The sequence below is a fragment of the Drechmeria coniospora genome, chromosome 01 (genome assembly GCF_001625195.1).
Source record: "Drechmeria coniospora strain ARSEF 6962 chromosome 01, whole genome shotgun sequence".
Lineage (NCBI taxonomy): Eukaryota > Fungi > Ascomycota > Sordariomycetes > Hypocreales > Ophiocordycipitaceae > Drechmeria > Drechmeria coniospora.
This window is the reverse complement of record NC_054389.1, coordinates 517,886-542,272: the sequence shown is the minus strand read 5'-3', so window position 1 is coordinate 542,272 and position 24,387 is coordinate 517,886. Positions and strand designations below refer to the sequence as shown.

Genomic DNA, 24,387 nt, shown 5'->3' with positions numbered 1-24,387 from the left:
AAGTACTAGGTACTTGCAGTCTCCAGAAAGTACTGTAGTAGAGCCTCCAGCAAGTACTGTAGTAGAGCCTCCAGTAAGTACTAACTGTAGTGCAGGCTCCAGTAAGTCCCGTAGTAGAGCCTCCAGCAAGTCCTGTAGTAGAGCCTCCAGTAAGTACTGTAGTGCAGGCTCCAGTAAGTCCTGTAGTAGAGCCTCCAGCAAGCCCTGTAGTACCTGTACAGTACCTGGCAGTGTTAGCGTCAGTCCAAGTGCAGGCGATGCATGGGCGTCCCGCATTCGGTCGCCTATATTAATAAATCGCCCGTCCTCGCAGTGCCTCCATCGAGACTCCGACCGTCGTCTTGCGGCAGACAACATCATATTTCACCGTCGCACGCGCACGCGCCGCCATCTCGTGCACGCCCTCAAACGAACCCGCGTGAGCTTCGCGTGTCGCGAGCAATCAAGCAAGCACAATGTCCGATCACGAGTTTGGAGGTGAGTCGACGGCGCCGCCCGCCTCCCCATCGCCGCGTCCGCGGCCGCGCAGGACCGCTCCCGGGGGCCCGATGCGTCGCAGGTCGGGCGTCGGCGATGCGGAGAGGAGGCCCGACGGCAGACGACGACGCTGACGCTCGCAGGCAACGACGATCTGTCGCTTCCCAAGGGTACGTCCTTGCCCCGTGTGCCCCGTTCCGTCGCCGCCGTCGCCTGCGTCGCCTGCGTTTGCCCGTCCTGGGTTGGCTGACCATGCCGGCCTCCGCAGCGACGGTGCAGAAGATCGTGGGCGAGATCCTGTCGCCCAGCGGGGCGTCGTTTGCCAAGGAGGCGCGCGACCTGCTGATCGAGTGCTCGGTCGAGTTCATCACGCTCATCTCGTCCGAGGCCAACGAGATCTCGGAGAAGGAGGCCAAGAAGACGATTGCCTGCGACCACATCACGAAGGCGCTCGAGCGCCTCGGCTTCTCCGACTACGTCCCGGCCGTGCTCGAAGCGGCGGCCGAGCACAAGGAGTCGCAAAAGGTGAGAGGCTGCCCGCTTGCCGACGGCCATGGGCAAAGGGCACGACGACCAAGGATTTCGCTGACCGTCAAGCGGGCAGGGTCGGGAGAAGAAGGCGGACAAGTTTGCCAACAGCGGCATGTCGATGGAGGAGCTCGCACGCCTGCAGGAGGAGCAGTTTGCCCAGGCGAGGCAGCGGCACACGTGAGGACGAGGACCGGACGGGCGCGGAGACGGAGGCGTTGGGGTGTTGAGGAGTTGTCGTTTTGGTGCCGGTCCATTTGGGCCGCCATCCTGGCCTTTTCTGTCCCTGGCTCGGAGGGGAGCATTGCGTTGCTGTTGGTAAAGCGAAGCACGGCAAAGTTGAAATTGACATGCATCATCACCATCACTCGCAGTCGCGTCCATCCGTCATGGGAGGATGGCACGCTTCTCGAGTCCGTCCGAAGCTTCGTCCGCCGCCGCTTCCGCTGAGGTGCTGTGCTGTGTGTGCCGTGATGTGTGTGCCGTGACGTGCGTGCCGTGATGTGTGTGTCGTGATGTGTGTGCCGTGATGTGTGTGCCGTGCTGTGTGTGCTGTAATGTGTGCTGTGCGGTGCTGTGTGTGCTGTAATGTGTGCTGTGCTGTGCCGTGTGTGCTGTGTGTGCTGTGTTGTGTATGCTGTGCTGTGCTGTGCTGTATTGGGTGGTGGAATTACGGGCACCGTACACCTACAACGTACAGCGTGCAAATCCAGATTATTTGGTGGAATACAGAGTACGGGCACTGTTCATCTACTACGGCATACATCTACTGTACTGTACGGCATACATCTACTGTACGGCATACATCTACTGTACGCATACATCTACTGTACGCATACATCTACTGTACGCATACATCTACTGTACGCATACATCTACTGTACGCATACATCTACTGTACCGTGTAAGAATACAGCGTGCCGACTACTCCGTATTGGCAGTACTCTTGGCTGCGAATACCACTGTACAGTTAGTACGAGGCACAGTATAGAGCACTCCGTACTCCGTTCGGGGTTTAGCGTTATTAATGTACTTGCAACCAAGTACTGTACCGTGATGTACGGAGGACAGTACTTGCCGTACCTGTATAAATACCACGAGCACAAGTACAAGTACACTTTCCTACACCTAGCGTACAACCACAACAAAGTACTAGCTACCTATGTACGCCTACATCGGCGACGACAACCCCGCGTACCGAAAAAAATGGCGGCACGCATTAATTGCGGCACGTCATTAATTAATTAATTGATTAAACACGGTGCGATACGTGAGCCCAAGCACGTCACTTGCTCCTGCTTGGCCTGCCTGCCTGCCTGCCTGCCTGCCTGCCCGGCGTCCACCTGCCGTCGACTGCAGCCCAGCTTCGTCCCCTCTTCCCCTCAACACCATCATCATGGGCCAGGACGAGTCGTCCCTCGACCTCCCGCCGAGGACCCTCGAGGCCAAGACGCTGGCGGCCGTCGCAGCCCACATGCCCGGCAAGCGTGTCGTCGTCCTCACCGGCGCCGGCATCTCGACGGCGGCAGGAAGTGAGTGCTTTCCCTGCTCAGGCATCGTAAACCAAAGCCATACCATTCGCCACCCGAGCTCACGACGGCCGCCCCCCCCCCCCTGATTCGCTGCCCCTGGCTGACCTCGCTCAGTTCCCGACTTCCGCTCGCCCAAGACGGGCCTCTACAATCAGCTCGCACGCCTCGACTTGCCCTACGCCGAGGCCGTCTTCGACATCGACTACTTCCGCCAGCACCCCGAACCCTTCTACGCCCTCGCCCGCGAGCTCTACCCCGGCCGCTTCCACCCGACCGTCTCCCACGTCTTCATCGCCCTCCTCGCCCGCAAGGGCCTCCTGCAGATGCTCTTCACCCAAAACATCGACTGCCTCGAACGCAGCGCCGGCGTCCCCGACGACAAGATCGTCGAGGCCCACGGCAGCTTCGCCACCCAGCGCTGCATCGAGTGCAAGACGCCCTTCCCCGACGACCGCATGCGCGCCCACGTCGAGGCCGCCGACGTGCCGCATTGCCTCGAACCCTCCTGCGGCGGCCTCGTCAAGCCTGACATCGTCTTCTTCGGCGAGCCGCTGCCGAGCCACTTTTCCCAAAACGCCTACCACGCCGCCATGGCCGACCTCGTCCTCGTCCTCGGCACCAGCCTCTCCGTCCACCCCTTCGCCGGACTGCCCGACGTCGCCCCCGAAGCCGTCCCGCGCGTTCTCTTCAACATGGAGCGCGCCGGTCACCTCGGCCGCCGCCCCGACGATGTCGTCCACCTCGGGCCCGTCGACGACAGCATCCGTGCCCTCGCCGACGAGCTCGGCTGGCGGCACGAGCTCGAGGACATGTGGCGAGCCCTCGTCGGCGAGGACGAGGCCGAACGTCAGCTGAAGAGACGCCCCGAGGGGGACGACCTGCTGGAGCTCGCCGATGGCTTGCACTCGCTCGACCTTGACGAGTCGGACGGCTCAGACGACCTCGATGACGAAAAGGCCGCCGCCGTCGAAGCGACGCTCGATGCAAACGCGGCGCCCGGCGCACCTGCCGAGCGGCATAACCATCAAGTCAAGGCCGCCGCAGTCGTCGAAACGGCCGTGGATCCAGTCGCGGCCCCCACCGCACCCACCAAGCGGGATGAGCTCGAAGAACAGGCCACCATCGTCGAAACGGCGCTCAATGTTCGGCCTAGCCCATCCGCCGAGCAAGCAGCGGGGTCGGGAGCGAAAAAAGACGATGGCTTGCATCCCGCAGAACATGGACCGCCCCAACCAGCAGAGGCCGAGGCCGAACCGCAGCTTGAGCAACAAAAATCTAAAACTACGGATGGCACTGTCGATCAGGTCCCATCGGAGTGGACGGTGCCGGACCAGACGACCCGTCCCAGCCTGCCCCGGCCCGGCGACCCGTCAACCTCACCCCTTCCCGGGAATGGCGAATAGACAGGGGAATAAAAACATGTACTCATTCTCCAATGCTGCCTGCCCCCATGCTCACGTGTCCTTCTGCCAGTTCGACGCGAACCCATTGTCGCCCGCAACAAGTCCCTCGCTCTACCTTTGTCTGCGGGCGCTCTCTCTCGGCGACCGTCGGGCACCCTCGCTGCGTCGGTGCCAGACTGACTGGTGCATCGGGCGCATGCGCAAGAGATGCAGGAGAAGAGGTGAAACGGCCTTTCCGCCGACGCGTCCGGCGGAAGCACGTCTCGCCGCTACAGGCCACTGTCGATCTGGTGCGGTATGTTCGTCTCCGTCCACGCCCCCCACTGGCGGCAGGTCTCGGCGACGACGCTCGGCGGCCGCATCGTCGCCAGCGCCGTCGTTCCCGTCACAAACTGCGCCATGAAGCCCGCCGAGAGGTGCCAGGCTACGTGGCAGTGGAGAGGCCACACGCCGGGGTTGTCGGCGGCGTCGAACTGCACCACGAGGTACCCGTTGGCCCGCAGCTGCACGACGTCGCGCCGTTGCGGGTTTTCCGCATGCACCACGCTGCCGTTCCACTCGCCGAGCCCTTCGCTCAAGACGTACATGTTGAAGCCGTGGAGGTGCATGGGGTGGCTGCGAGGTCAGCGTCGCACCGACGGCCGCCGCGGGGGAGAGGGCACTCACGAGACGGGCGACGTGTTCTTGACGTGCACGCGCACGCTCTTGGCGTCGTCGGTCTTCTTGACGTTCCACTGCGCGTCAAAGGACAGGTTGCCGAGGTGCGACATGAGCAGCGTCGGGCTGTTGTAGTTGCCCCGGAAGCTGACGCCGTCGAGCGACCACAGCATGGACCCGGTGGCATTCCGATACAGCCTCGCCTCCATCACGTAGGCGAGGTCCGCCTCGGGCAAGGGGAGCCGCATCCGGGGGCGCGTCCGCCGCAGGTCGTCGTTGGCGCAGGTGCCCGGGTCGGGCCTGTGCCACGCCGTCGACCGGGGCGGCTTCGTCTCGTCGGCGCCGTCGTAGTAGATGACGGCCACGGCGTGAGGCTGCTTCGTGAGGCTGCACGGCACCGAGATGTTGGCCCGCATCCAGTACGCGTCCCACCGGGGGGCGAGGTGCCCCCTGACGAGCACGTCGGTCCTCTGGCCGACGCCGAGCGTCACCACGTCGGTCTCGTACGGCTCCACCGTGACGAAGTCGTTGGCGATGACCGTCATGCTGTGGCCGTCTATGGAGAAGCGCTGCAGCGCCTCGCTCCCGGCGTTGACGAGCCGCAGCCGGTGCGTCTTGCCGCGCCGGAAGCGGAAGCGGGACACGCCGGCGTCGCCGCGGCAGGGTGCAGTCCCGTCGTCGCCGAGGGCGCAGCCGGCGTCGTTTTTCCCGTTGATGAGGTTGTTGTCCGACGGAGAGGCCTTGCCGTGCGGCCTCATGGCCTCGTGGACGAGGTCGGCGTACGCGCCGTGGTGCCAGTCGGAGAGCATGACGGGACCGACGTCGACGTCGTACTCCCTCTCGCGCGGCCCGTAGACGACCATGGGCCCGAAGAGGCCGCCGGCGAACTGGGCCGAGTAGTGCGAGTGGTACCAGCTGGTGCCGTAGAGCTCGGCCTCGAACGAGTAGGTGAACTGCCGGCCGGGGGCGATGGGACACTGCGTCACGGCCGGCACGCCGTCCTGCCACGGCTTGCCCGTCTGGAGGAAGCCGTGCCAGTGCAAGGCCACGCCTTCTTCGGGGCCGCTGATGTTGTTGCGGACCGTCACCTGGATGGTGTCGCCCCAGTTGGCCTCGATGAGCGGGCCGGGGAACGCGCCGTTCACCAGCAACGCGTGCTTCTCGTGGCCGTCGGGCGCGACGAGGCCCCTGCTGACGGTGAAGTCGTAGGACCGGATGACGCCCGTGCGGGGACAGGTCCTGTAGTAGTTGGTGTCGACGTCGAGGAGGCTCCACGGAAACCCGTTCGGCATGGGGTTGCTCTCGAGGAAGACGGGCAGCAGGGGCATCAGCAGCGTTCCGAGCAGCGAATTTCTACCTCCCACGTTAGACACCGGCCCCGATGCTCGTCGTCGACGGATCGTACCCGTTGGTCGTCTTCTGCGACGGCTTGCTCGCCGCGTGACGCGCCGGAAAGGCGGCTCGCCACAGGAGGCTGCTGGAGGCGCCCATGTCGATGGAGCGTGCCGTTCGTGTCGGCGCACGCATCGAGAACATGGCTCGGGGATGCCGGACATTATATTATATAAGTGGCGGATGCGAGGAGCCAAAGACTGTCGTCGCCAAGCCGGCCATCTCGAGCGCCGGCGCCCGGCCAAACCAGCAAGCACACGCATGAATGCTCACCATGGGGTTGCGGCCGCGCATGGCATCATTGCCGTCAAGCATCGTAACGTCAAGACTCGACGGTCGGGAACGGGAACGAACAAGCTGGCATCGTTGCTGGTTTCACATGGACGGCCAGAGGAAATCACCGACGCGGACGCGTCTTCGGGACAGCATCACGACCTTGCAGGATCGTCGCTGACGGCACTCCGAAACCGTGCGGCCGGGTTCCAGCGGCGAGTCGTCCGCTTGACGGGGACAGCCGCGCGTGGAGGTGCAAGGTCGACGGCGTCATGGCTCAGCATCCAGTCTGGAACCGTAGGTGAGGCTGGCAACATCGACAGAGCCCGTGGGGGCAAACCTCGCGGCCCATCAGTCAACGTCGGTGCAAGCACAGCCCTCGGCGACAATGGACGCTGGCGGCAGCAAAAGGTTCAGCCGGTCCAGCACTCGGCCATGGTACGGGCGCACTGGCATCGTAAGCAACCGGGGTATATATCTGAAACTCGGGTCACTCTCCGTCACGTCGGCCAAATAGGTACACGGGTGCCTATACAACATAAGTACATGGTCATATCATATCGAGCGCAGCAGGTCTGCCATGCGCGACGGAACGGCTCCCGTCGTCACCTTGCTAACGATATGTCCATGTCCGAGGTGCCGGAAGAATGGTCGTCCATTACGCCAGGCCAACTCCATCAGCAGCATGCCATCGTTCTCCGTTCCTTGACGTTCACTCGGGCGGCATTTTGAGGCCAGGTCCTCGCCGGTTCCGTGCCATGGTCTTCCACGCCTCGGCTGGCGTCCATCGGCGTCCGCCGCATGGAGTCGAAATCCTACACGTCCCGCGGCCGCCTCCACGCATGGTTCGCCATGATGACGATGGGTCGCCGCTGCGCTCGCATGTACATTTCCTGCCATTTGGGGTCGGCGTCGGATCGAATTACGCTGCCGATGGACATGAAGAAGCTGCCGATTCCGTCGCGTCAGTCAAGCCATGCATCCAACGCCGTACGCGGCAGAGGGACGCACCCGAATGTGGCTCCAGAGGCGCCCATGTACTGTCCGAGGGTTCGCATGATGCCTTGCGAGCCGGCGCCGTAGCGGAAGATGTTGACGGTTCCTGGGACGGGGAGTGAGCGACGCTCAACGGCTCATGGTCGGCGGAACCCTACCAAAGATGAAACCGATGATGACGCCAACAGCTGCATCCGTCAGCGCAGTTCCCCTACGGCACGACCGTCGGCCATTTGCGAGACGTACTGCCGCCCATCATGGCGCCCATCTTCACTGTGGACGGTTAGCTATAGCTCCCTCCCATGGCTGGCGAGACGGGAGACGTACACTTGTCAAAGTTGGTGGGCGCATTCTGGCCGCCAGGGACGGCCGTCACAGGAGGCATTGTGCCTGCTTCTCGTGCGTGCTTCTGAGGTGCGGCAGACGGGGAAGCAAGCTTGCAGAGCTCGTTGTTTCCTCGACCTCGGGTCGAATTAATTCGTACTCGGACTGGGATGGGACGCGGACTAGACGAACAAGGCTGGCAGGCATAGCCTGATGGGGCCAATGATAGCCTCGGGTACGGCTGCCGGGTGCGGGTGCCGATGCGGGGGCGGCCAAACGTTGATGCGCAGACGTCATCACGTGAGCAAGGCTCGACCGCTGACCAACTGCCGACACGACATCATGCCTTGAATTGGCTCAAACCGTCGGAGTTGGCCTCCGACAGCGGCAGCGACCCTCGCGCGATACCTCTGCGTGCGTGATTACGGCTACGTCATGCCCGGCTGTCTACCGATTCCTTGGCATACCGATCTCCCTCCCCGACTACGCTTGCACATCCTCCCGCCGCATCCTCTTGGGCACCGCGAGCGACATTGAGGTTGAGTTGGCAACGGTGTCGATAGCGACGCGGAAAAGGACGTTGAAATCGTCGTTGAAATCGTCTTTGACATTGCCGTCGAGACCGTCGTCGAGACCGTCGTCGAGACCGTCGTCGAGACCGTCGTCGAGACCGTCGTCGAGACCGTCGTCGAAGCCGTCATCGAAACCGTCGTCGTCGAAACCGTCGTCAAAATCGTCCTTGACAACGACGTTGAAAGCAATCGGCATCGGCCTCAAAGTCATCCTCGACCGGCCATCACCGCGCACATGACGGCCGTCGCCGCACCGCCAAGCTTCGTCTCCCGGCCTTGGGCCGATGAGAGGGGCATGTTGCGGAAGCAGCTCTCGCGGTCCAACTCGTCCTCGTCGGCCTCGTCGACGTCGTCCCTCTCCTCCAACACCACCACGTCGGCCTCGGACCTGCAGTGGTCACGCAAGCGCCCCAAGAGCTGGTCCAAGGACGACCTGCGGCTCGCGCCACGGCCCAACGGCCAACCCCAGATGGCTCGCCCCGAGCCCCCCCAGGCGTCGCCGACGCAGCTGCCGCCCGGCCAGCCGGTCCTCTACCTGCTGTCCCTGAACGGCACCTTTGAGCGCAAGACGATCGCGGTGCCCTTTGCGCCCGACAGCCTCCGCATCGGCCGGCAGACGAACCAGAAGACGGTGCCGACGCCGGCCAACGGCTTCTTCGACAGCAAGGTGCTGTCGCGGCAGCACGCCGAGATTTTCGCCGAGCGAAACGGCAAGATCTACATCCGCGACGTCAAGTCGTCCAACGGCACCTTTGTCAACGGCACTCGCCTGTCCCAGGAGAACCGCGAGTCGGAGCCGCACGAGCTGCAGACGGCGGACCACCTCGAGCTCGGCATCGACATTGTCAGCGAGGACCAGAAGACGGTGGTGCACCACAAGGTCGCCGCCAAGGTCGAGCACGCCGGCTTCCTGAGCAACACGAGCAACGTGCTCGACATGAACTTTGGCGACCTCGACCCGGCCAACGGCATGCTCGTGCCCAACGGACCTCGGCGACCCATGGGCCGGCCGGCACCCGTCAACGGGCAGCGTCCCTTTTTCCTCGCGCCCATCGCCACCGACCAGATCCTGAAGCGGTTGACGGTGAGTCCTTGCCTTGCCCCCTTGCCCCCCTCGCGGTCCTGACGCGCGACGACAGGCGGAGATGCGGAACGCGCGTCTGCAGGCGCAGGACCTGTCCCGCACGAACCAGTTTGTCCGCACGCTCCTGTCCAAGGACGACGTCAAGGATCTGGAAAGGGAAGAGCCCAAGATGTTCCGCGACAAGACGCGCTTCTCGGACCCTCCGGCGCCGCCCCCGCAGCAACCTCTGCCGGAGAAGCCGGACCAACGCAAGCTCAAGTCGCCGGTGCGGGACGTGCAGATCATGCAGCTCACCGAGGCCTTGAACAACGCTCGGCGCGACTTTGACAGCCAGGCCGTCCGGCTGCGGGAGCTCGAGGGCATGCTGGCCCGGGAGCGCGAGGCGCGCGAGCTCGCCGAGGATGTCGCGCGGCGGCTGAAGGATCGGACGGGCGCGACGCTCGATGCCGACGCGGTCGGAGCAGCGTCCGTCGAGGCGCACGAGCGAGAGCTGGACGACGGCATCGCGTCCGGCTCGGCCGGTGAAGGGGGCTTGCGGGAAGAGGCCTCGGGGCCGAATTCAGCGCCCGGACCGACGCTCTCCGTGGACACGACATTCGAGCAGTCCGTCGACGAGGTGACGCCGACCTCGACGCAGTCATCGACGGAACGACACGTCGCGGCGCTCGGGAAGGCCCCCGAAGTGGCCTCGTCCGACGCCGCGTCCGACACAAAGGCCGACGGCCTGCCCGATGGTCAAGCCGTCACGTCACCCGACGTCACGAACCTGCTCGCGCGCATCAACTCGATGGACGGGCAGATGCGACAGCTGCGCGAGCAGCTCCAGACGTGGCGGCAGCGCTGCGAGACGGCCGAGTCGGAACGCGACACGGAACGCGCCTCCCTCGCCGACATGGTGCTGCGGCTGCGGGCCAAGGCCGAGGCCGAGGGGCAAGCCCAGGCGCACGCGCAGGCCCGGGCCGACAGGAAACCGAGCCGAGGCGCCGGCAAGGCGCCGCCGGTGAGCGCGAAACGTCAGGCCGGAGGGACCATGACGGCCAGCGCGCCGGGCACGCGGGCGATGGAGCTGCAAGAGGTGCTCCCGTTCGCCTCGATGCTGGGCGTCGTCCTCATCGGCATGGGATTCATGGCGTACATAAACGGCTGGAGCGACGGCCGGTCCATCCGATACGAGCGATGATTGACGACGACCTTTCCCGCCGCTCCCGGCCGCTCTCTCCTTTGTCGGGTATACCAGTTTGTATTGTACACTTTTCGGTGGGCGTCGGCATCGCTCGTTGTGTTTCATATGGATTGGATCGAGCAAGCCTGCCTGTTTATATTCGATGCCTGTTCCGATTTGGCGACGGGCGACGGGCGACGCGGCGACAGCGATGGAGGGGAGCTACCCTATAGGGATGGGAGAGGCGCGCCGGCGACGGAGACGGGCTCGTGCCGCAGCGGCGTGGACGGGCATGGGACTACGGATAATAGAATGAACAATTTGTTGATTCGATTTGTCGGCGCAAAGGTACCGTAAAGGCCCTGAATTCACCCACGGACGAGTGCTCTGTTTTTGCGCATCGTGACGATGGATGTGTGTAGATGATGCATTTTGTACGCAGTACGGAGTACGGAATACAGAGTACATGTACTTGCACAAGTTACGCCGTGTTCATTACCTGGGCACGCAGCAGTTGTGCAAGTACTGAATACTTCTTACTGTCCTCCGTAAAGTACCTTTGTTACTAATACAGTACGGTAGTGGTACAATGCGTTTGGTAGTGCAGTAAGTACTGTACGAGTAACAGTCCAAGTATGTACATGTACTCGGCACTTTGTGCACTTGCTTGTTCAGTTCATGTACTAGTACAAGTTCATCAGAGTGACTTTGTGCCGAGCTGCAGCGGCGGCATGCCCCACAAATTCAAGCAGAGTCTCTGACCACAATTCAAGCAGTCTCTGACCACTTCGGACGACGGCTCTCGTCACTCCGCTTCACGACCGTGTTCGTTCGGCCTCTGCCTCTCGATTGAATATTTCAACTCGTCGACAGGACGCGTCCGCTCATCCGCCATCCGCCATGCCGGCCTTTCAGAGCAAAAAGTTCCGGCCGTCGGGCGAGCACACGGTCGGATCGCGGTACCGCGCCCTCATGAACAGGCGGCCGTTCCTCACCTTTGGGCTGCCCTTTATCGCCGTCATCATCGCCGGCTCCTTCGTGCTGACGCCGGCGACGGCGATACGGTACGAGCGGCACGACCGCAAGGTGCGGCAGCTGACCAAGGACGAGGAGCTCGGGGTCCGACGATCGGCGCGACGCGTCAACATGAAGGACGAGTACTACGTAGGTTGACAACGAGATGGGCGCCGACGGTGCAGTGCTGACGGCGACGGCGCAGCGGCTCGCCGGGAGAGACCTCGACGACTGGGAGCAGAAGCGCGTGGAGCGACTGCCGGGCGAGAGCGACGGCATCCTGCGGTGACGGCAGCGTGGGATCGGCGGCGAAGCTCGACAAGGTCATCGGCGGCGAGGTCATCGGCGGCGAAGCTCGACAGGGTCATTGGCGGCGAAGCTCGACAAGGTCATCGGCGGCGAAGCTCGACAAGGTCATCGGCGGCGAAGCTCGACAAGGTCATCGGCGGCGAAGCTCGACAAGGTCATCGGCGGCGAAGCTCGACAAGGTCATTGGCAGCGAAGCTCGACAAGGTCATCGGCGGCGAAGCTCGACAGGGTCATCGGCGGCGAAGCTCGACAAGGTCATCGGCGGCGGTCGTGCCTGACCTGCGATGGCGGTCGATGGGCGGCGTGAGGGCGAGCTCGGGCAGCGAGCATGCCTCCGACTTGACCCGAGGACATGCCACCACGCTCTCCTCCCCGCCCGACGGAGAGGGCAAGGTCATGGTGGGAGAGGGAAGGAAGGACGATGGTACGTTCGAATGGCTTGCGGCGGCGATGCACGGCATCTCCTGCCCTCGGTGCGCTGCCAAGCTGGCCGAGAAGCGTCGCTCGGCGGTCTCGCTCGGTCCCAAGACGTGGGGAATGAATGTCACGTCGAGCCACTCTCCATTTCCCGTCGGGTGAGATCGACCGAGGCTCGGGGCGGCGAAGCTCGGCGGATGGCCAGCCACTCTCCATTTTCCGCCACGGTGAAGCGAGGGGCAGGTTTCCCGTCGTCGGGTGAGATCGACCGAGGCTCGGGGCGGCGAAGCTCAGCGGATGGCCAGCCGGCCGGCCCTGCCTCGATCGAGGCGCGTTGGGTTTCGTTGTCGTTTCCTCCTGGTTTCCTCCTGGTTTCTCCGGTTGCCTCCCAGTTGCCTCGGGGCCCTCGTCGCCCACGCGTTTCGAGGTTGCGGTGCCAGTGCTAGCGAACCTTGCCGCCGCGTGCCTGACGATGGGCGACGACGACGGCGTGAAGCCACGGCGGACGTTGGCTGGGTCCGAAAGGCGTCATCATTGGTGCCTTGGCGAGCTCGGGCGTCACGCCGGCCGAGACGATTCCGCATGCAGCCTCGGGCGGGCCAAGTCGGGGCAAGGCGCGAGCAAGCCGCAACCTACGCCACGCCGCTCCGGAGGGTTGCGGGCTCAGGCGAGGGGACGCAACTCCGACGACAACGTAGCATCTCGGCGTCAGCATCAGCATCGAGGACGAGACGTGGCTGGCGGGCGTCGACGGAAAGATGGCATGGTGCGGGCGACGAAGGGCGATGATGGAGGAAGATGGATTCACCTCGCATCGCCGAGGGCAGGGCAGTCGCTCGTCGACGAAACGGACGACAGTACGGCAGCCGGCCGCGCACTATGCGCACGCAGGTACCGCGCAGGTACGGAGCCCTGGTGTGCCGCCCCCACCAGTACCTCTGCGGTACGTACGCCGCCGCACAGTGCACGCGATCGTGGCACGGAGCACCGTACCTGCACAGGTGGCGACGACGGCGACGACGGCTCCTTCCAAACATGGCTCCGACGGCTCCTTCCAAACGTGACCGCTCTCTAAGCGTTCCCTGCACGTCGGGGCAGGTGGTATGCGGAGTGCGCCTGCCTGCACTCGCGGCACTGTCCCAGGCACTGTACGGTACTTGTGCGAGATGGCAATGGCGTCATTTGTCTGTATCGATACATGGCCACGTACCTTATAGTACAACCACTTACGAAGCGAGGACAGTGTCATCCAACACCAGTATTGTAGAGATTCTGCACGCTCAGTACGGAGTACATGGAGTTTCTGCACGCTCAGTATGGAGTACATAAGTACCGATTCCGCACGCTCAGTACAGAGTACAGTACAGTACATGTACTTGTACATGCAAATGGCTAGATGCACGTACCGGTGGCAAGGACCTAGGCGTACCAGCACAGTACGAGGATGGTTCGTTTCCGGAGGGGCTGCCGACGATGGCACCAGCAGCGCAGCAAGTGAGCACAAGGACAATGACGGCGTACGGATGGTACGGTCTCTGCGGTGCCGTGCAAGGAATACTCGATGCCATTATTGCGCGGCACTTGCTGTTGGGCGCCAGCACCATGGTCGGAGGCCTGAGGATTCCGTCGGCCTGAGGATTCCGTCGACGCCTGCTCCTCCTCCGGCGCTCGCCATTCGCTGGACGAACACCAGGGTCGAGATGGTGACACGAGGACGCAGAGCGTCGCGCCTTGGCGTCTTGGTTTTCCGCGGAACCGCATTCGGTAGCTGTTCCGGGCTGCCCTGGATCGAGTTCGGCGGTGGAGGCGAGGCGACAGGCCGTTGGGTTTGCCGGGAAAGTAAAAAAACAGGAGCGGCGACGGCGGTGGTGGTGCCTGCGACAGAGGTGAGGCGGCGGCGGCGACCTTGACGCCTCACGAGGCACCAAGCCAGTGGACGGTCGGCACGGCACAGGCACGGCGGGCAGTTGGGCGCGAACAATCGTAGGTGCCTCTCGCAGGGCAGGCCGTCGTGCAAGATCTGGAACGCAACGACGGCGACTTTGGTAGGGAGCAAGTATTGATATTATTACAGAGTGCTCGATGCACTGTGCAAGGAGTACGGCGGTAGGCGCACCGAGAACATGTGCACGCACAGGCGCCACCACAGCCATGTATGCTGGTAGGCTACAGTAGCATCTCAGCACAATAGCACCCAGCAACCCAGCATCGGTGCTTGCATGGCCCATACAACGTACACGTAGTTGTAGGTTGGTATATATCCTGTCAAGCCTGCACCGACAAACAAAGCACGGTACTGTGCAAGCACACCGTAGTATCCGGCACTCTCGTCTCCGTACCTGCTTGCCAGTGTACGTACGGGCAATGTACAGTACATGGACAGTACGCGCACGGAGATGTACAGTACATGGACAGTACGCGCACGGACAACGGAGAGTTTGTCGGCGCACCTTGGCTCAGCCAGCCAGGGTTGCTTACGTGTGCTGCCGTTGGCGAGTGAACGGCGGGCAAGGGAAGAGGAGGCGACGGGAAGCGCAAGGGCTGGCCGACGGAGCTCGGTCAAAGCAAGCACGAGATTGCATCATGACGGCGACGCTCGGCACAGCAGGGCCAGGGCGCCGACGCGAGCGCCAAGCTCGGAAGCTCGCAGGGGTGACGTGCGACGAGCACTAGGGAGTCGGTGTATTTGTCATGATACGATGCAGCAATACGGAGTACTGGCTGCAGTGTACGGACAAGTACCTACTAGGTATGTAAGTAAGTAATTACTTTTCGTAATTACATGTATTGCTTAACATGTACATGTACAACTACTGTAGTTGCACTGGTAGCTGCCAAAGCCTGATCACTCAGTAACACTGCACTACTACAGTATGTGGCAAAAGGTATTTGCCTACCCTTAGGTACCACATTCCTAGTCCAATCTAACATGGCAGAAAATGGTACCTGAAGGTAGGCAAATACTTTTCGACCCCCACAGTAGGTACTAGTAGGGTGCTCGTCATACTTTTCCAGGACGTGTACCGGTACTTGGGGCGCGGCACCATTGCGTCCCCTGTCCCTGTCAGGTCCCGCCGAACGGCTGGCGCGAGGAACGAGGCTGGCCCTCACGTCGCCATGACGTTGCGCCCGCCGTCGTCGGCGTCGCGAGTGCCATGACGTCGGCGTAGTTCGTGGTCACGGACGGGGAACGGTGTTGGCTTCTCGGCGGAACGAAGCGCCGGTAGGGGTGGAAGAATACGGCACGTGATGTGTTCGGTAGGGGAATTACAGTACGGTACACCTACAGTACGGCGTTCAGTACAGTGCAGCACACCTGTACGGTGCTGTGATGACGGAGTATTATTACGGCTGGTGTCCGAGTAAGGGCAAGGGCTGGCCTGGGCGAAGGTAGATGCTAGGTAGATGGATACGGTACGGCGTAGATGGATACTTGGAACCAAGGTAAGTTTTACCTACGTAGGAAGCACATCTCCGTACTCACTCTGTACATGCAGTAACTGTACTTACTAATAATACCGCACACCGACAGAAAACGCATGCAAGTGCTGTATCTAGGTGTATGCTACAGCAACATTCGCATGTGCAGTGGTGCAGTTACAAGCATGCACATGCTCGGCACTAGTATCGACACCTGTACAAGTACAGTAAGTAAGTAAGTACAGTACAGTAAGTAAGTACAGTACAGTACAGTAAGTAAGTACAGTACAGTACAGTAAGTAAGTACAGTACAGTACAGTAAGTACAGTAAGTACAGTACAGTACAGCACAGTACAGTACAGCACAGTGCAGCATGACGTGTGTTGCAACGGCACCACCTGGTATTATTAGCAGCGACGCCTTGGACGCAACATACGAGTACGGACGGAGACTCGTACGCGCTCGCAAGTAACATCGGTCGCCGCCACCGCATTCGCTGATGTCACCTTGGCCGCCGCGCTTCCCGTCGAGCCGGACCCGACCATCCGGCCAGTGCGCCGTTGTGGCTCGCCGTACTGTACGAATGCAAAATCCCCTGGCGGACGCACGCCTGTTTCACCCGTCAGCCGCCAGCCTGAGCGACAGGCTGCTCGACGCGATGTGGCTCGAGGCCCCCCCGCCACTGCTACCACGCCGATCCGGGAGACCTCGGGTGCCATCCACCCCCCCTCCAGCGCCATGAACGGCCTGTACAGTACATGTACGTTCACTGTACAGTAAGTTGGTGCTCGCTGTAAGTACTGTAAGTACTAGGTACGTACCCTTGCGTAGCAGGTGCTCCGTAGGTGCCGTCACCCCCCAGCACCACCACCCCTGTCGTAGGTACTAGGTACCTCCTAGGTAGGTACGTACTGCAACACACCAAAGTACCACTTACGCAAGTCGGTGTACGCATCGACCTGCTGAACCTACCTGTATCCGGACAGTCGACGGATATAACATCACCACCGCCGCCTTCGTCTCTTCCTCCGCCGCCAGCCCACGACCATTCCATTCCACCACCGGCCCGTTGCCAGCATTCGACCTCGTCCTCGTCCTCCATTTCATCTCCCTCGAGCCCTCGAGATTTCCATCTCCTCGGCAGCTCCCTCTCTCCACCACCACCCACCACCACCCTCTCCACGACCCCTCTCTCCACGACAGCTCTCGCCATCCCACCCAACGCCCATCATCCCACCCAACAGCATCATCCCACCCGCGGCCCTCGACGATGCCCATCCTCGGCCGCCACAAGGCGAAACCCCGCGACCTGCACATCCGCAAGGTCTCCCTCTCCGGCTGCTCCCTCTCCTCGGGCAGCTCCCTCTCGTCGACCTTTGACTGCCCGCCCGTGACGCCCTCCACCGGCGGCTTCGCACCCCTCGCCCTGCACCCCCCCTTCCAGCCGCCGCCCCGTCTCAAGGACCGGCCTCTCCTGAGCCTCCGCGTCGACGCCCCGTACGACGCCGAGGCGGCCTTTTTCGACCACGAGCGCCGCGTCTCGGCCTCGACGCACGAGCAGACGGTGCCGGAGCCGGACGAGGAGCACGACTGCAACGCCCAACCTCCGCCGACGTCCCGCTGGTCCGACTCGACCATCAACTCGGTCGACATCCCGGACACGCCCGACGACGACGTCGAGCTCGACGAGGGCGAAGCCTTTCGCGTGCGGCCGCAGGGCCACCAGTCGATGCCCAACTTCAGCTACAAGCGCCTCACGGCGACGACGAAGCGGCCGCCGATGAAGTCGCTGAGCAGCCTCGACGACATGATGAAGCGCTCCGGCTGGAAGAGGCGAGGCGTCATCTTCAACCCCGACGACATGAGCAGCGGCGAGAGCGAGGACGGCAGCGAAGCCGGGAGCATATAATCTGGCGAGCTGGCCTAGCCTGCCCCCCGCCGCCGTCTCGACTCGTCCAGTCGGTCACCTGACACGGCCGAGCCTAGCCTGCCTGTCGCCGTCTCGACTCGTCCAGCCAGTCACCTGACGAGGCCGTCGCTCGACCCTCGGGCTCGTTCCATCGCCACGCCGACGTGTCCTCGCACTGCCCTCGCACCACGCCGCGTCCTCGCACCACTGCCGCCACGCCGCACCGTCAGCGGCCGCCGATGAACAAGTCGCTCAGCAGCTCGGACGACGTGATGAGCGGCGAGAGCGAGGACGGCAGTGAAGCCGGGAGCGTCCATACCTAGCCTGCCCGCCGCGTCGGCACCCGCCACCTCATCCGCCACCTCGCCTCCATGCTCTCCCCTCTCCCAACCGTGGCGGCCGACGGCAACCTCCCTTTACTCACCACCATCATCACCTTACGGCCTCTCGGAGTTTATGCTAGCGTTTAGGATATACCACATTGATTTTCCGAGCCGTGCACTGCTCTTGCTGGGAAGTGCCTTTTTTGTTTTTCATTTCTGGCCACCCGAGCAACCGATGGGCTTGGGCAAGTACAACTAGTTACTGTACAACTGCGAGTAATGAGCACAACTACAAGCAGTACTACTACCTGTCGTGTACATATAATACAGCACGTCCCAGTACAGTGCTCGTGCGTGCAGCGTGACCATCCATGAGTACGGGACCATCCATGAGTACAGGTACTCCGTAGAGCACTCCGTAGAGCACTCCGTAGAGCACTCGGTACAGCACTCCATACAGCACTCGGTACAGCACTCTGTAAAGCACTCTGTAAAGCACTCTGTAAAGCACTCTGTAAAGCACTCTGTAAAGCACTCCGTAATGCACTCTGTAAATCACTCTGTAAAGCACTCCGTAACGCACTCCGTAAAGCACTCCGTACAGCACTCCGTACAGCACTCCGTGGTGCACACCGTACAGCACTCCATACCACACTCCATACAGCTCTCGGTACAGCACTCTGTACAGCACTCTGTACAGCACTCCTTACAGCGCTCCGTAAAGCACTCCGTAAAGCACTCCGTTCAGCACTCTGCACAGCACTCCGTACAGCACTCCGTATTATTATTACTCGTACCGACCACCGGCGACACCCGCAAAGTCGTCGCATTCAATTCCATCTTCCTTTTCTGCTCGGCCGCTGCCATGGAGCGCATCCGGCTCTTGGCTTCATCAGTCCTCGGTGGTCCCGGTGCGACCCTGCAGTCTCCACCGTGAAAGAATGCACCCTCCGCGTGATGCGCCGTCGCACTCGCAGCAGTTCCTCGGACGATGCATGCATGCGTTTCGCCGTACCCGTCTGGAATTGCCTCGCCGCACTCTCTTCCCACCTCGCTCTCCGCCGTATGCAAACGCTTGCGTGCCCCTGCAGGGACGGCATGCCCGTCAGCCCCCCGGCCCAGGCACGCCCCCATCACCGTGTCTCGGCATGAGACGCACGTGACCTGGACGCCATGTTTAATTGCGCCGCCAACTTGGAATGACGCGCGCGACGACGCACGACAAGGGCCGCCGATGGACCCTGGCTGTTCTGGGCCATGGGCAGAGGTTCAGGCACAGGCCGAGGCCGGCCGAGGCTCAAGGCGGAGACGCATCGTGATGAATTCGGACGACTCCTCGAACGGCGGGACGGCATCCGTCGAGGATGGCGGTGTGGTCGCTGATGTTTCAGAATGGCCGTGGAGAGCGTCTCCTCTGTCCGGATTGCCGTTTGCGGCGTCGCTGGCCCCGGTACAAGCAGGTACAAGTTCTCCTACCGCGCTCTGTACTCTGTACATGTACTAGCTTGTACCACCTTGCCAGCTCTCTGTCCATGCTGTATTAAGCACGGAGTAGAAGTACAGTACCTAGTACGTAAGGTGTACAGTACGGAGTACGGAGTACTGCAAATAAGTACAACTACTATTACCTAGGTAGGTACGGATACCTACCTAGAAGTTATTGCTGCTACCTACAGTAGGTACTGTCTGTTCTGCTACCTACAGTAGGTACCTAGTACTGTCTGTTCTGCGTACTACAGTACTACTGTGCAGTACCGAGGACAACTACAGTAATCACTTGCACTGTAATAATGTTTGTACTGTACGTGCACCTAAATACTGTGCAGTATTTAGGTGAACACGGTGCAAAGTCCATGCGCTAGTACCTGGTACCTGACGGGAAGCAGTCGGAAAGCACTTTCTCCGAGTCTCCAAGTACTTGCGCTAGCATTTATCCATACAGGTACTTGTCGTGCTCGGTAGCGTCGAGCCATCTGCAAGTACCTCCATCTGGAGTGACCTGTGACCACCTACCCCCCAAGCTCTGCACTTGTACTCCGTACATGAGCACCTGGTGAGTGTACTTGGGTGTGCCGTAGGTGTACAGTGCTCCGTATCAGTAATTCATACGGTTGGCTTCACGCCGAGTTGCTGCGAGCCTTGCCCACAGCGCACATGTACTAACCGTGAGTACCTAGTACTTGGTAATTGCATGATACCCTCTACATGCATGCCCTCTGCGTAGCTGCAAAATGCACCTTCCACTCTGTCCATGTCATTGCGTATGCCTCGAAAAATTCTTCCCTCATGCCTCGATCCAACTTCCTCCCAATTACCAGGCCGTCTCGTTCCGTATACTCATTCGTTGGCACGTGAAATGATTCAATGCCGTCGCACGCTGCATCCCTTGATCGCTTGCTCTCCTCCGTCGCCTGCCTCCTCTACGCCTTTCCGCAGTCCCAGTACCACCGCCTCCGCGGCCGGTAGGCTGATTCGTCCGCCTGCGATGCCCGTCGAATCTCTTCCTTGATCAACCGTCGTCGCTCGGCCGCCGTGATGGGAATCTTGCTCTTGCTGAGCGGGTCCGGATGTGGCACGCCCCATGACTTGGCCGCCACCTGCGCCTGAAGCTGGGCGATGACGGCGAGCTGCTCCTCGGACGCCCCGTCGGTGCCCTTCTTCTCGACGTCGCCCGCGGCCTCCTCCGTCTTCCGCCGGGCCGTCGGGTTTGCCTCTGCGGCTTGTGCGGCCGAGCCGATGACCACGACGGTGCCGTCGGCGAGCTCCGTCGTGTCTCTCCGGAACCGGTCGGCCACGTCGGCTTCCGGCGAGGGCAGCGATTCGCGAGGCCGGATGGCCGCCCGCAGGTGGCGGAGGGTGCGCTGCTGGAGGGCGTAGCCGCTGAGGAAGAGGGCGAGCGTGCAGAGAACAACTGCGCAGGTGAGCAAGACGCCGTGAGAGGCAGCCGAGGCAAAGGAAAGCGACAAAAGGACGGCGAGGGGACACCCACTGGTTGTGATGGACAGCAGGACCGACACCTCGGACGAGGTCAGGACGACTTTTCGCATGCGCATCTTGACTTGGACGCGGAGCATGAAGAGGGTCGTCGTCGACGTGGTGTGGTCGTCTGCGTCGTCGTCGGATCAGCATCGCCACCGATGATCTCATCTGCTGATGGTCGTTGGCACGGCAACAATCTTATCGCCTCGCCCCATGCACTCAGCTCTCCCCGGCGACCCCACCAGCTTTCCACTGTACTAACAATACTTACAGTACGACGGTGAGCCATTTGCCAAAGAATACGGCTTACCCAGATACGCTGCGTCCAATCTCAAACATCCGCATCCGCCTCGGCCTCCTCGACACCATGAAGCCAGACGTCGTTCGGGCCGACGCCCGCCGCTTCCTCGATGAGCGTGGCTCCTCGGCCGCCCTCGCGCCCAACGGCCTCAACCCGGCCACCATCATGGAAAAGGCCGTCATGGATCGCATCGTCGACTCGTACTTTTACAAGGAGCAGTGCTTCGCCCTCAACGAGGCCGACATCGTGGACCGCGTCGTCGAGCACGTCTCCTTTATCGGCGGCACCCTCGGCGCCTCGCAGAAGCCGAGCCCCTTCCTCTGCCTCGCCTTCAAGCTCCTCGAGCTCGGCCCGAGCGACGCCGTCCTCGGCGAGTACCTGACATTTGGTGGTGACGCCTTCAAGTATCTCCGCGCCCTCGCCTGCTTCTACGTCCGCCTCACCCGCCAGGCCAAGGACGTCTACGAGACGCTCGAGCCCTACCTCGACGATCGCCGCAAGCTCCGTCGCCGCGGACGCGCCGGCACGCGGCTCACCTTTGTTGACGAGTTTGTCGACGAGCTGCTGACCAGCGACCGAGTCTGCGCGACGAGTCTGTGGAAGATGCCGAAGCGTGAGACGCTCGAGGACCTCGAGGTGCTGGAGCCGCGCGTCAGCGCCCTCGGAGATTTGGAGGCGCTGCTGGAAGAGGACGACGACGGGGGCGAAGACGACAAGGGCGAGGGCGACAGTGGCGAGCGAGACAAAGACGAGGATGAGGAGAATGGCGAGGAGCAGGGGGAGGCGAATCGGAGCGATGGGGAGACGTCGAGTCGGTCTCGGTCGCGAAGCTCATCACGACCACCTTGAAGCACCTTGACGACCCGAGCCAGACGACCAAGAAAGCATCTTCAAGCAATGGCATGGCATCGGGAGCACGACACGTTGCGTTGCGGAATGGCATGACTGCCCTCATCACGGTATAGCAAGGCTCCACTCATCAACGTATGGCAAGGCTCCGTTCATCAACGTATGGCAAGGCTCTGCTCATCACGGTATGGCAAGGCCCTGCTCATCACGGTATAGCAAGGCTCTGCTCATCACGGTATAGCAAGGCTCTGCTCATCACGGTATAGCAAGGCTCTGCTCATCACGGCATAGTAAGCCCTTGCCCATCACGGCACAGCACAGCTCTGTTCATCACGACACGGCACATCAAATAGCATCAAAGTATATGCATAGCTTGCACGCCCAGCACAAGCGTAGACACCGCCGCTGAATGATACAAATGCGTTATGGAATCACCTTTGTCGTCTTCATCAACCGTTCCGCCATCTCGAGCACCCGCACGTCGTCCCAGAATTGCCCTGCCAGCGGCATGCCGACCGGCCGCCGCCCATGATACAATTGCGTTGTTGATTCACAGTGGTCGTCACCAACCGTTCCGCCATCTCGAGCACCCGCCCGCCTCTCGAGCACCCGCCCGCCTCTCGAGCACCCGCCCGCCTCTCGAGCACCCGCCCGCCTCTCGAGCACCCGCCCGCCATCTCGAGCACCCGCCCGTCGTCCCAGAATTGCCCTGCCAGCGGCATGCCGACCGGCTGCCGCCCGTGATACAATTGCGTCATTGATTCGCAGTCGTCGTCATCAACCGTTCCGCCATCTCGAGCACCCGCCTGTCGTCCCAGAATTGTGCCGTCAGCTGCATGCCGACCGGCAGCCGCCCCTCCGTCGGCACCGGCACGCTCACCGCCGGCAACCCGGCGAGGCTCGCGGGCACGGTAAAGACGTCGCTCGTGTAGGCGTCGAGGCTGCCCCGCGCCGCGACGTCGCTCAGCGTCGGTGCGCACGAGGGCGTCGTCGGCGAGAGCAAAAAGTCCACCTGCGCCGGCCCGCGCTTGTCCTCGAGCGCCGTGTCGGCCGCGAGATCGCTCAGGTCAAACTGGACCGGCTCGCACAGCGGGTTGGCGAGCCGGAAGACGCGGTCAAAGTCGCGGCGGATCAGCCGACGCACCCTTTGCGCCTGCAGAAAGTAGTTGTCCATGGCCGCCGAGCTGAGGCTGTAGGTGCCCAGCAGGATGCGGCGCTTGACCTCGTCGCCGAAGCCCTCGCCGCGCGTGTCGGCGTATAGGGTGTCGCCGCCGTCTCCCCGCCGGACGCCGTAGCGGACGCCGTCGTACTTGGCGAGGTTCGACGACGCCTCGGCCGCCGCGAGCACGTAGTAGGCGCAGAGGGCCTCCTTGGTGGACGGCAGGGACACGGGCACGACGCTGACACCCGACGAGGCCAGCCGCTCGGCGGCGGCGATCCAGGCTCGGCGCACGACGGGATCCAGCTCCGCAATGTTGTACTCCGAGGGAACGCCGACGGTGAGGTCCGAGTTGCGCGCCAGGCCGGATCGAAGGCTCGAGCACCGCCGACGGGTCGCCTCGGACAGGGACGTCGGATCCTTGGCGTCGTGCTGCCGGTCGAGGCCGGTATCGAAGAGGTCGAGCAAGGGCCTCACGTTCCTCGCCATCAAGCCGACGGTATCGAGCGAGTTGGCGTACGGGACCACGCCGTAACGGGACAGCATGCCGTAGCTGGGACGATATCCGACGGCGCCCGTGTACGACGCCGGAAGCCGCACCGAACCGCCCGTGTCGGTGCCCAGGGCCACGTCGGCGTCGCCGAGCATGACGGCGACGGCGCTCCCGCCCGAGCTACCGCCGGCCGAGAGGGGCTCGCCGTCCCGCGACAGCTGGTTCACGACGGGCCCGTGCATCGAATTCGTCGAGTGCGAGCCCATGCCGAACTCGTCCATGTTGGTCTTGCCGACGACGCGGCCGCCGCGGGCTCGTAGCTGGCCGACGATGGTGGCCTCGTAGGGCGACTGATGGTCGAGCAGGATCCGGGAGGCGCATTGCGTCGGGAGCTTGGCCGTGGCAATGTTATCTTTGACGGCGAGTTTGAAACCGTTTCCTGGGACATTGTCGATTTTGCCTAAGGGCGTGGATCAGCTTCGTTTGAAAGCACGTCGTCGTTCGAAAGCACATCGTCCGAAAGCACGTGTCGTTCGAGGAGCCCTTACCGCCGACGAAATGGTTGAAGCCATCGACTCTCCGCCATTGGCTAGGCCGGTTCCCCCGTACAGGCATACGGCAAACGCATGCCGCCCTCATTGTCAGCAAGACATGAGCGAGCTGGTGGGCAATTCTGGAAGGAATCGAGTCGTCCACGGTGACTCTGTCGTGGATGGGAGTGGCAAGGCTGCCGCACCAAAGTCGAGAGGTGCTCATCTAATCTACCGCGTCTAGGTGCATATCACATCCTCCGTAGCGGTACCTCTGCATGCAC

At 62.2% G+C, this 24,387-nt stretch overlaps 12 protein-coding genes across 12 annotated transcripts; 7 read left to right on the top strand and 5 right to left on the bottom strand.

Moving 5' to 3' along the window:
- Nucleotides 1–455: 455 nt before the first annotated feature.
- Nucleotides 456–1,189, top strand: DCS_00130 (TBP-binding repressor protein; the record flags this gene model as incomplete). Its single annotated transcript, XM_040797472.1, has 4 exons — nucleotides 456–477; nucleotides 621–647; nucleotides 746–1,002; nucleotides 1,082–1,189. The coding sequence occupies 4 exons, from the start codon at nucleotides 456–458 to the stop codon at nucleotides 1,187–1,189; spliced, it is 414 nt and encodes a 137-aa protein (XP_040658355.1).
- A 1,212-nt stretch (nucleotides 1,190–2,401) lies between these two features.
- Nucleotides 2,402–3,940, top strand: DCS_00129 (uncharacterized protein; the record flags this gene model as incomplete). Its single annotated transcript, XM_040797471.1, has 2 exons — nucleotides 2,402–2,537; nucleotides 2,652–3,940. The coding sequence occupies 2 exons, from the start codon at nucleotides 2,402–2,404 to the stop codon at nucleotides 3,938–3,940; spliced, it is 1,425 nt and encodes a 474-aa protein (XP_040658354.1).
- Nucleotides 3,941–4,209: 269 nt separating this feature from the next.
- On the bottom strand, nucleotides 4,210–6,133 carry DCS_00128 (ascorbase and Cu-oxidase; the record flags this gene model as incomplete). Its single annotated transcript, XM_040797470.1, has 3 exons — nucleotides 4,210–4,555; nucleotides 4,607–5,950; nucleotides 6,003–6,133. 3 exons carry the CDS (start codon nucleotides 6,131–6,133, stop codon nucleotides 4,210–4,212), a joined length of 1,821 nt encoding a protein of 606 aa, XP_040658353.1.
- A 117-nt stretch (nucleotides 6,134–6,250) lies between these two features.
- On the top strand, nucleotides 6,251–6,994 carry DCS_00127 (uncharacterized protein; the record flags this gene model as incomplete). Its single annotated transcript, XM_040797469.1, has 1 exon — nucleotides 6,251–6,994. The coding sequence occupies one exon, from the start codon at nucleotides 6,251–6,253 to the stop codon at nucleotides 6,992–6,994; it is 744 nt and encodes a 247-aa protein (XP_040658352.1).
- An 83-nt stretch (nucleotides 6,995–7,077) lies between these two features.
- Nucleotides 7,078–7,643, bottom strand: DCS_00126 (Protein MGR2; the record flags this gene model as incomplete). Its single annotated transcript, XM_040797468.1, has 5 exons — nucleotides 7,078–7,210; nucleotides 7,274–7,364; nucleotides 7,417–7,446; nucleotides 7,505–7,531; nucleotides 7,586–7,643. The coding sequence occupies 5 exons, from the start codon at nucleotides 7,641–7,643 to the stop codon at nucleotides 7,078–7,080; spliced, it is 339 nt and encodes a 112-aa protein (XP_040658351.1).
- Nucleotides 7,644–7,842: 199 nt separating this feature from the next.
- DCS_00125 (cytoplasm to vacuole targeting Vps64) lies at nucleotides 7,843–10,418 on the top strand (the record flags this gene model as incomplete). Its single annotated transcript, XM_040797467.1, has 3 exons — nucleotides 7,843–7,996; nucleotides 8,127–9,238; nucleotides 9,294–10,418. The coding sequence occupies 3 exons, from the start codon at nucleotides 7,843–7,845 to the stop codon at nucleotides 10,416–10,418; spliced, it is 2,391 nt and encodes a 796-aa protein (XP_040658350.1).
- Nucleotides 10,419–11,300: 882 nt separating this feature from the next.
- On the top strand, nucleotides 11,301–11,703 carry DCS_00124 (uncharacterized protein; the record flags this gene model as incomplete). The annotated part of the gene is made up of 2 exons (XM_040797466.1): nucleotides 11,301–11,564; nucleotides 11,620–11,703. 2 exons carry the CDS (start codon nucleotides 11,301–11,303, stop codon nucleotides 11,701–11,703), a joined length of 348 nt encoding a protein of 115 aa, XP_040658349.1.
- Nucleotides 11,704–11,978: 275 nt separating this feature from the next.
- Nucleotides 11,979–14,725, bottom strand: DCS_00123 (uncharacterized protein; the record flags this gene model as incomplete). The annotated part of the gene is made up of 5 exons (XM_040797465.1): nucleotides 11,979–12,652; nucleotides 13,134–13,326; nucleotides 13,547–14,306; nucleotides 14,378–14,479; nucleotides 14,619–14,725. The coding sequence occupies 5 exons, from the start codon at nucleotides 14,723–14,725 to the stop codon at nucleotides 11,979–11,981; spliced, it is 1,836 nt and encodes a 611-aa protein (XP_040658348.1).
- A 1,020-nt stretch (nucleotides 14,726–15,745) lies between these two features.
- On the top strand, nucleotides 15,746–17,469 carry DCS_00122 (uncharacterized protein; the record flags this gene model as incomplete). The annotated part of the gene is made up of 4 exons (XM_040797464.1): nucleotides 15,746–15,787; nucleotides 15,847–15,855; nucleotides 15,972–16,320; nucleotides 16,547–17,469. The coding sequence occupies 4 exons, from the start codon at nucleotides 15,746–15,748 to the stop codon at nucleotides 17,467–17,469; spliced, it is 1,323 nt and encodes a 440-aa protein (XP_040658347.1).
- Nucleotides 17,470–20,212: 2,743 nt separating this feature from the next.
- Nucleotides 20,213–20,866, bottom strand: DCS_00121 (uncharacterized protein; the record flags this gene model as incomplete). Its single annotated transcript, XM_040797463.1, has 1 exon — nucleotides 20,213–20,866. One exon carries the CDS (start codon nucleotides 20,864–20,866, stop codon nucleotides 20,213–20,215), a length of 654 nt encoding a protein of 217 aa, XP_040658346.1.
- Nucleotides 20,867–21,138: 272 nt separating this feature from the next.
- DCS_00120 (prp38) lies at nucleotides 21,139–21,921 on the top strand (the record flags this gene model as incomplete). Its single annotated transcript, XM_040797462.1, has 1 exon — nucleotides 21,139–21,921. One exon carries the CDS (start codon nucleotides 21,139–21,141, stop codon nucleotides 21,919–21,921), a length of 783 nt encoding a protein of 260 aa, XP_040658345.1.
- A 754-nt stretch (nucleotides 21,922–22,675) lies between these two features.
- DCS_00119 (uncharacterized protein) lies at nucleotides 22,676–24,329 on the bottom strand (the record flags this gene model as incomplete). Its single annotated transcript, XM_040797461.1, has 2 exons — nucleotides 22,676–24,033; nucleotides 24,122–24,329. 2 exons carry the CDS (start codon nucleotides 24,327–24,329, stop codon nucleotides 22,676–22,678), a joined length of 1,566 nt encoding a protein of 521 aa, XP_040658344.1.
- Between the last annotated feature and the right edge of the window lie 58 nt (nucleotides 24,330–24,387).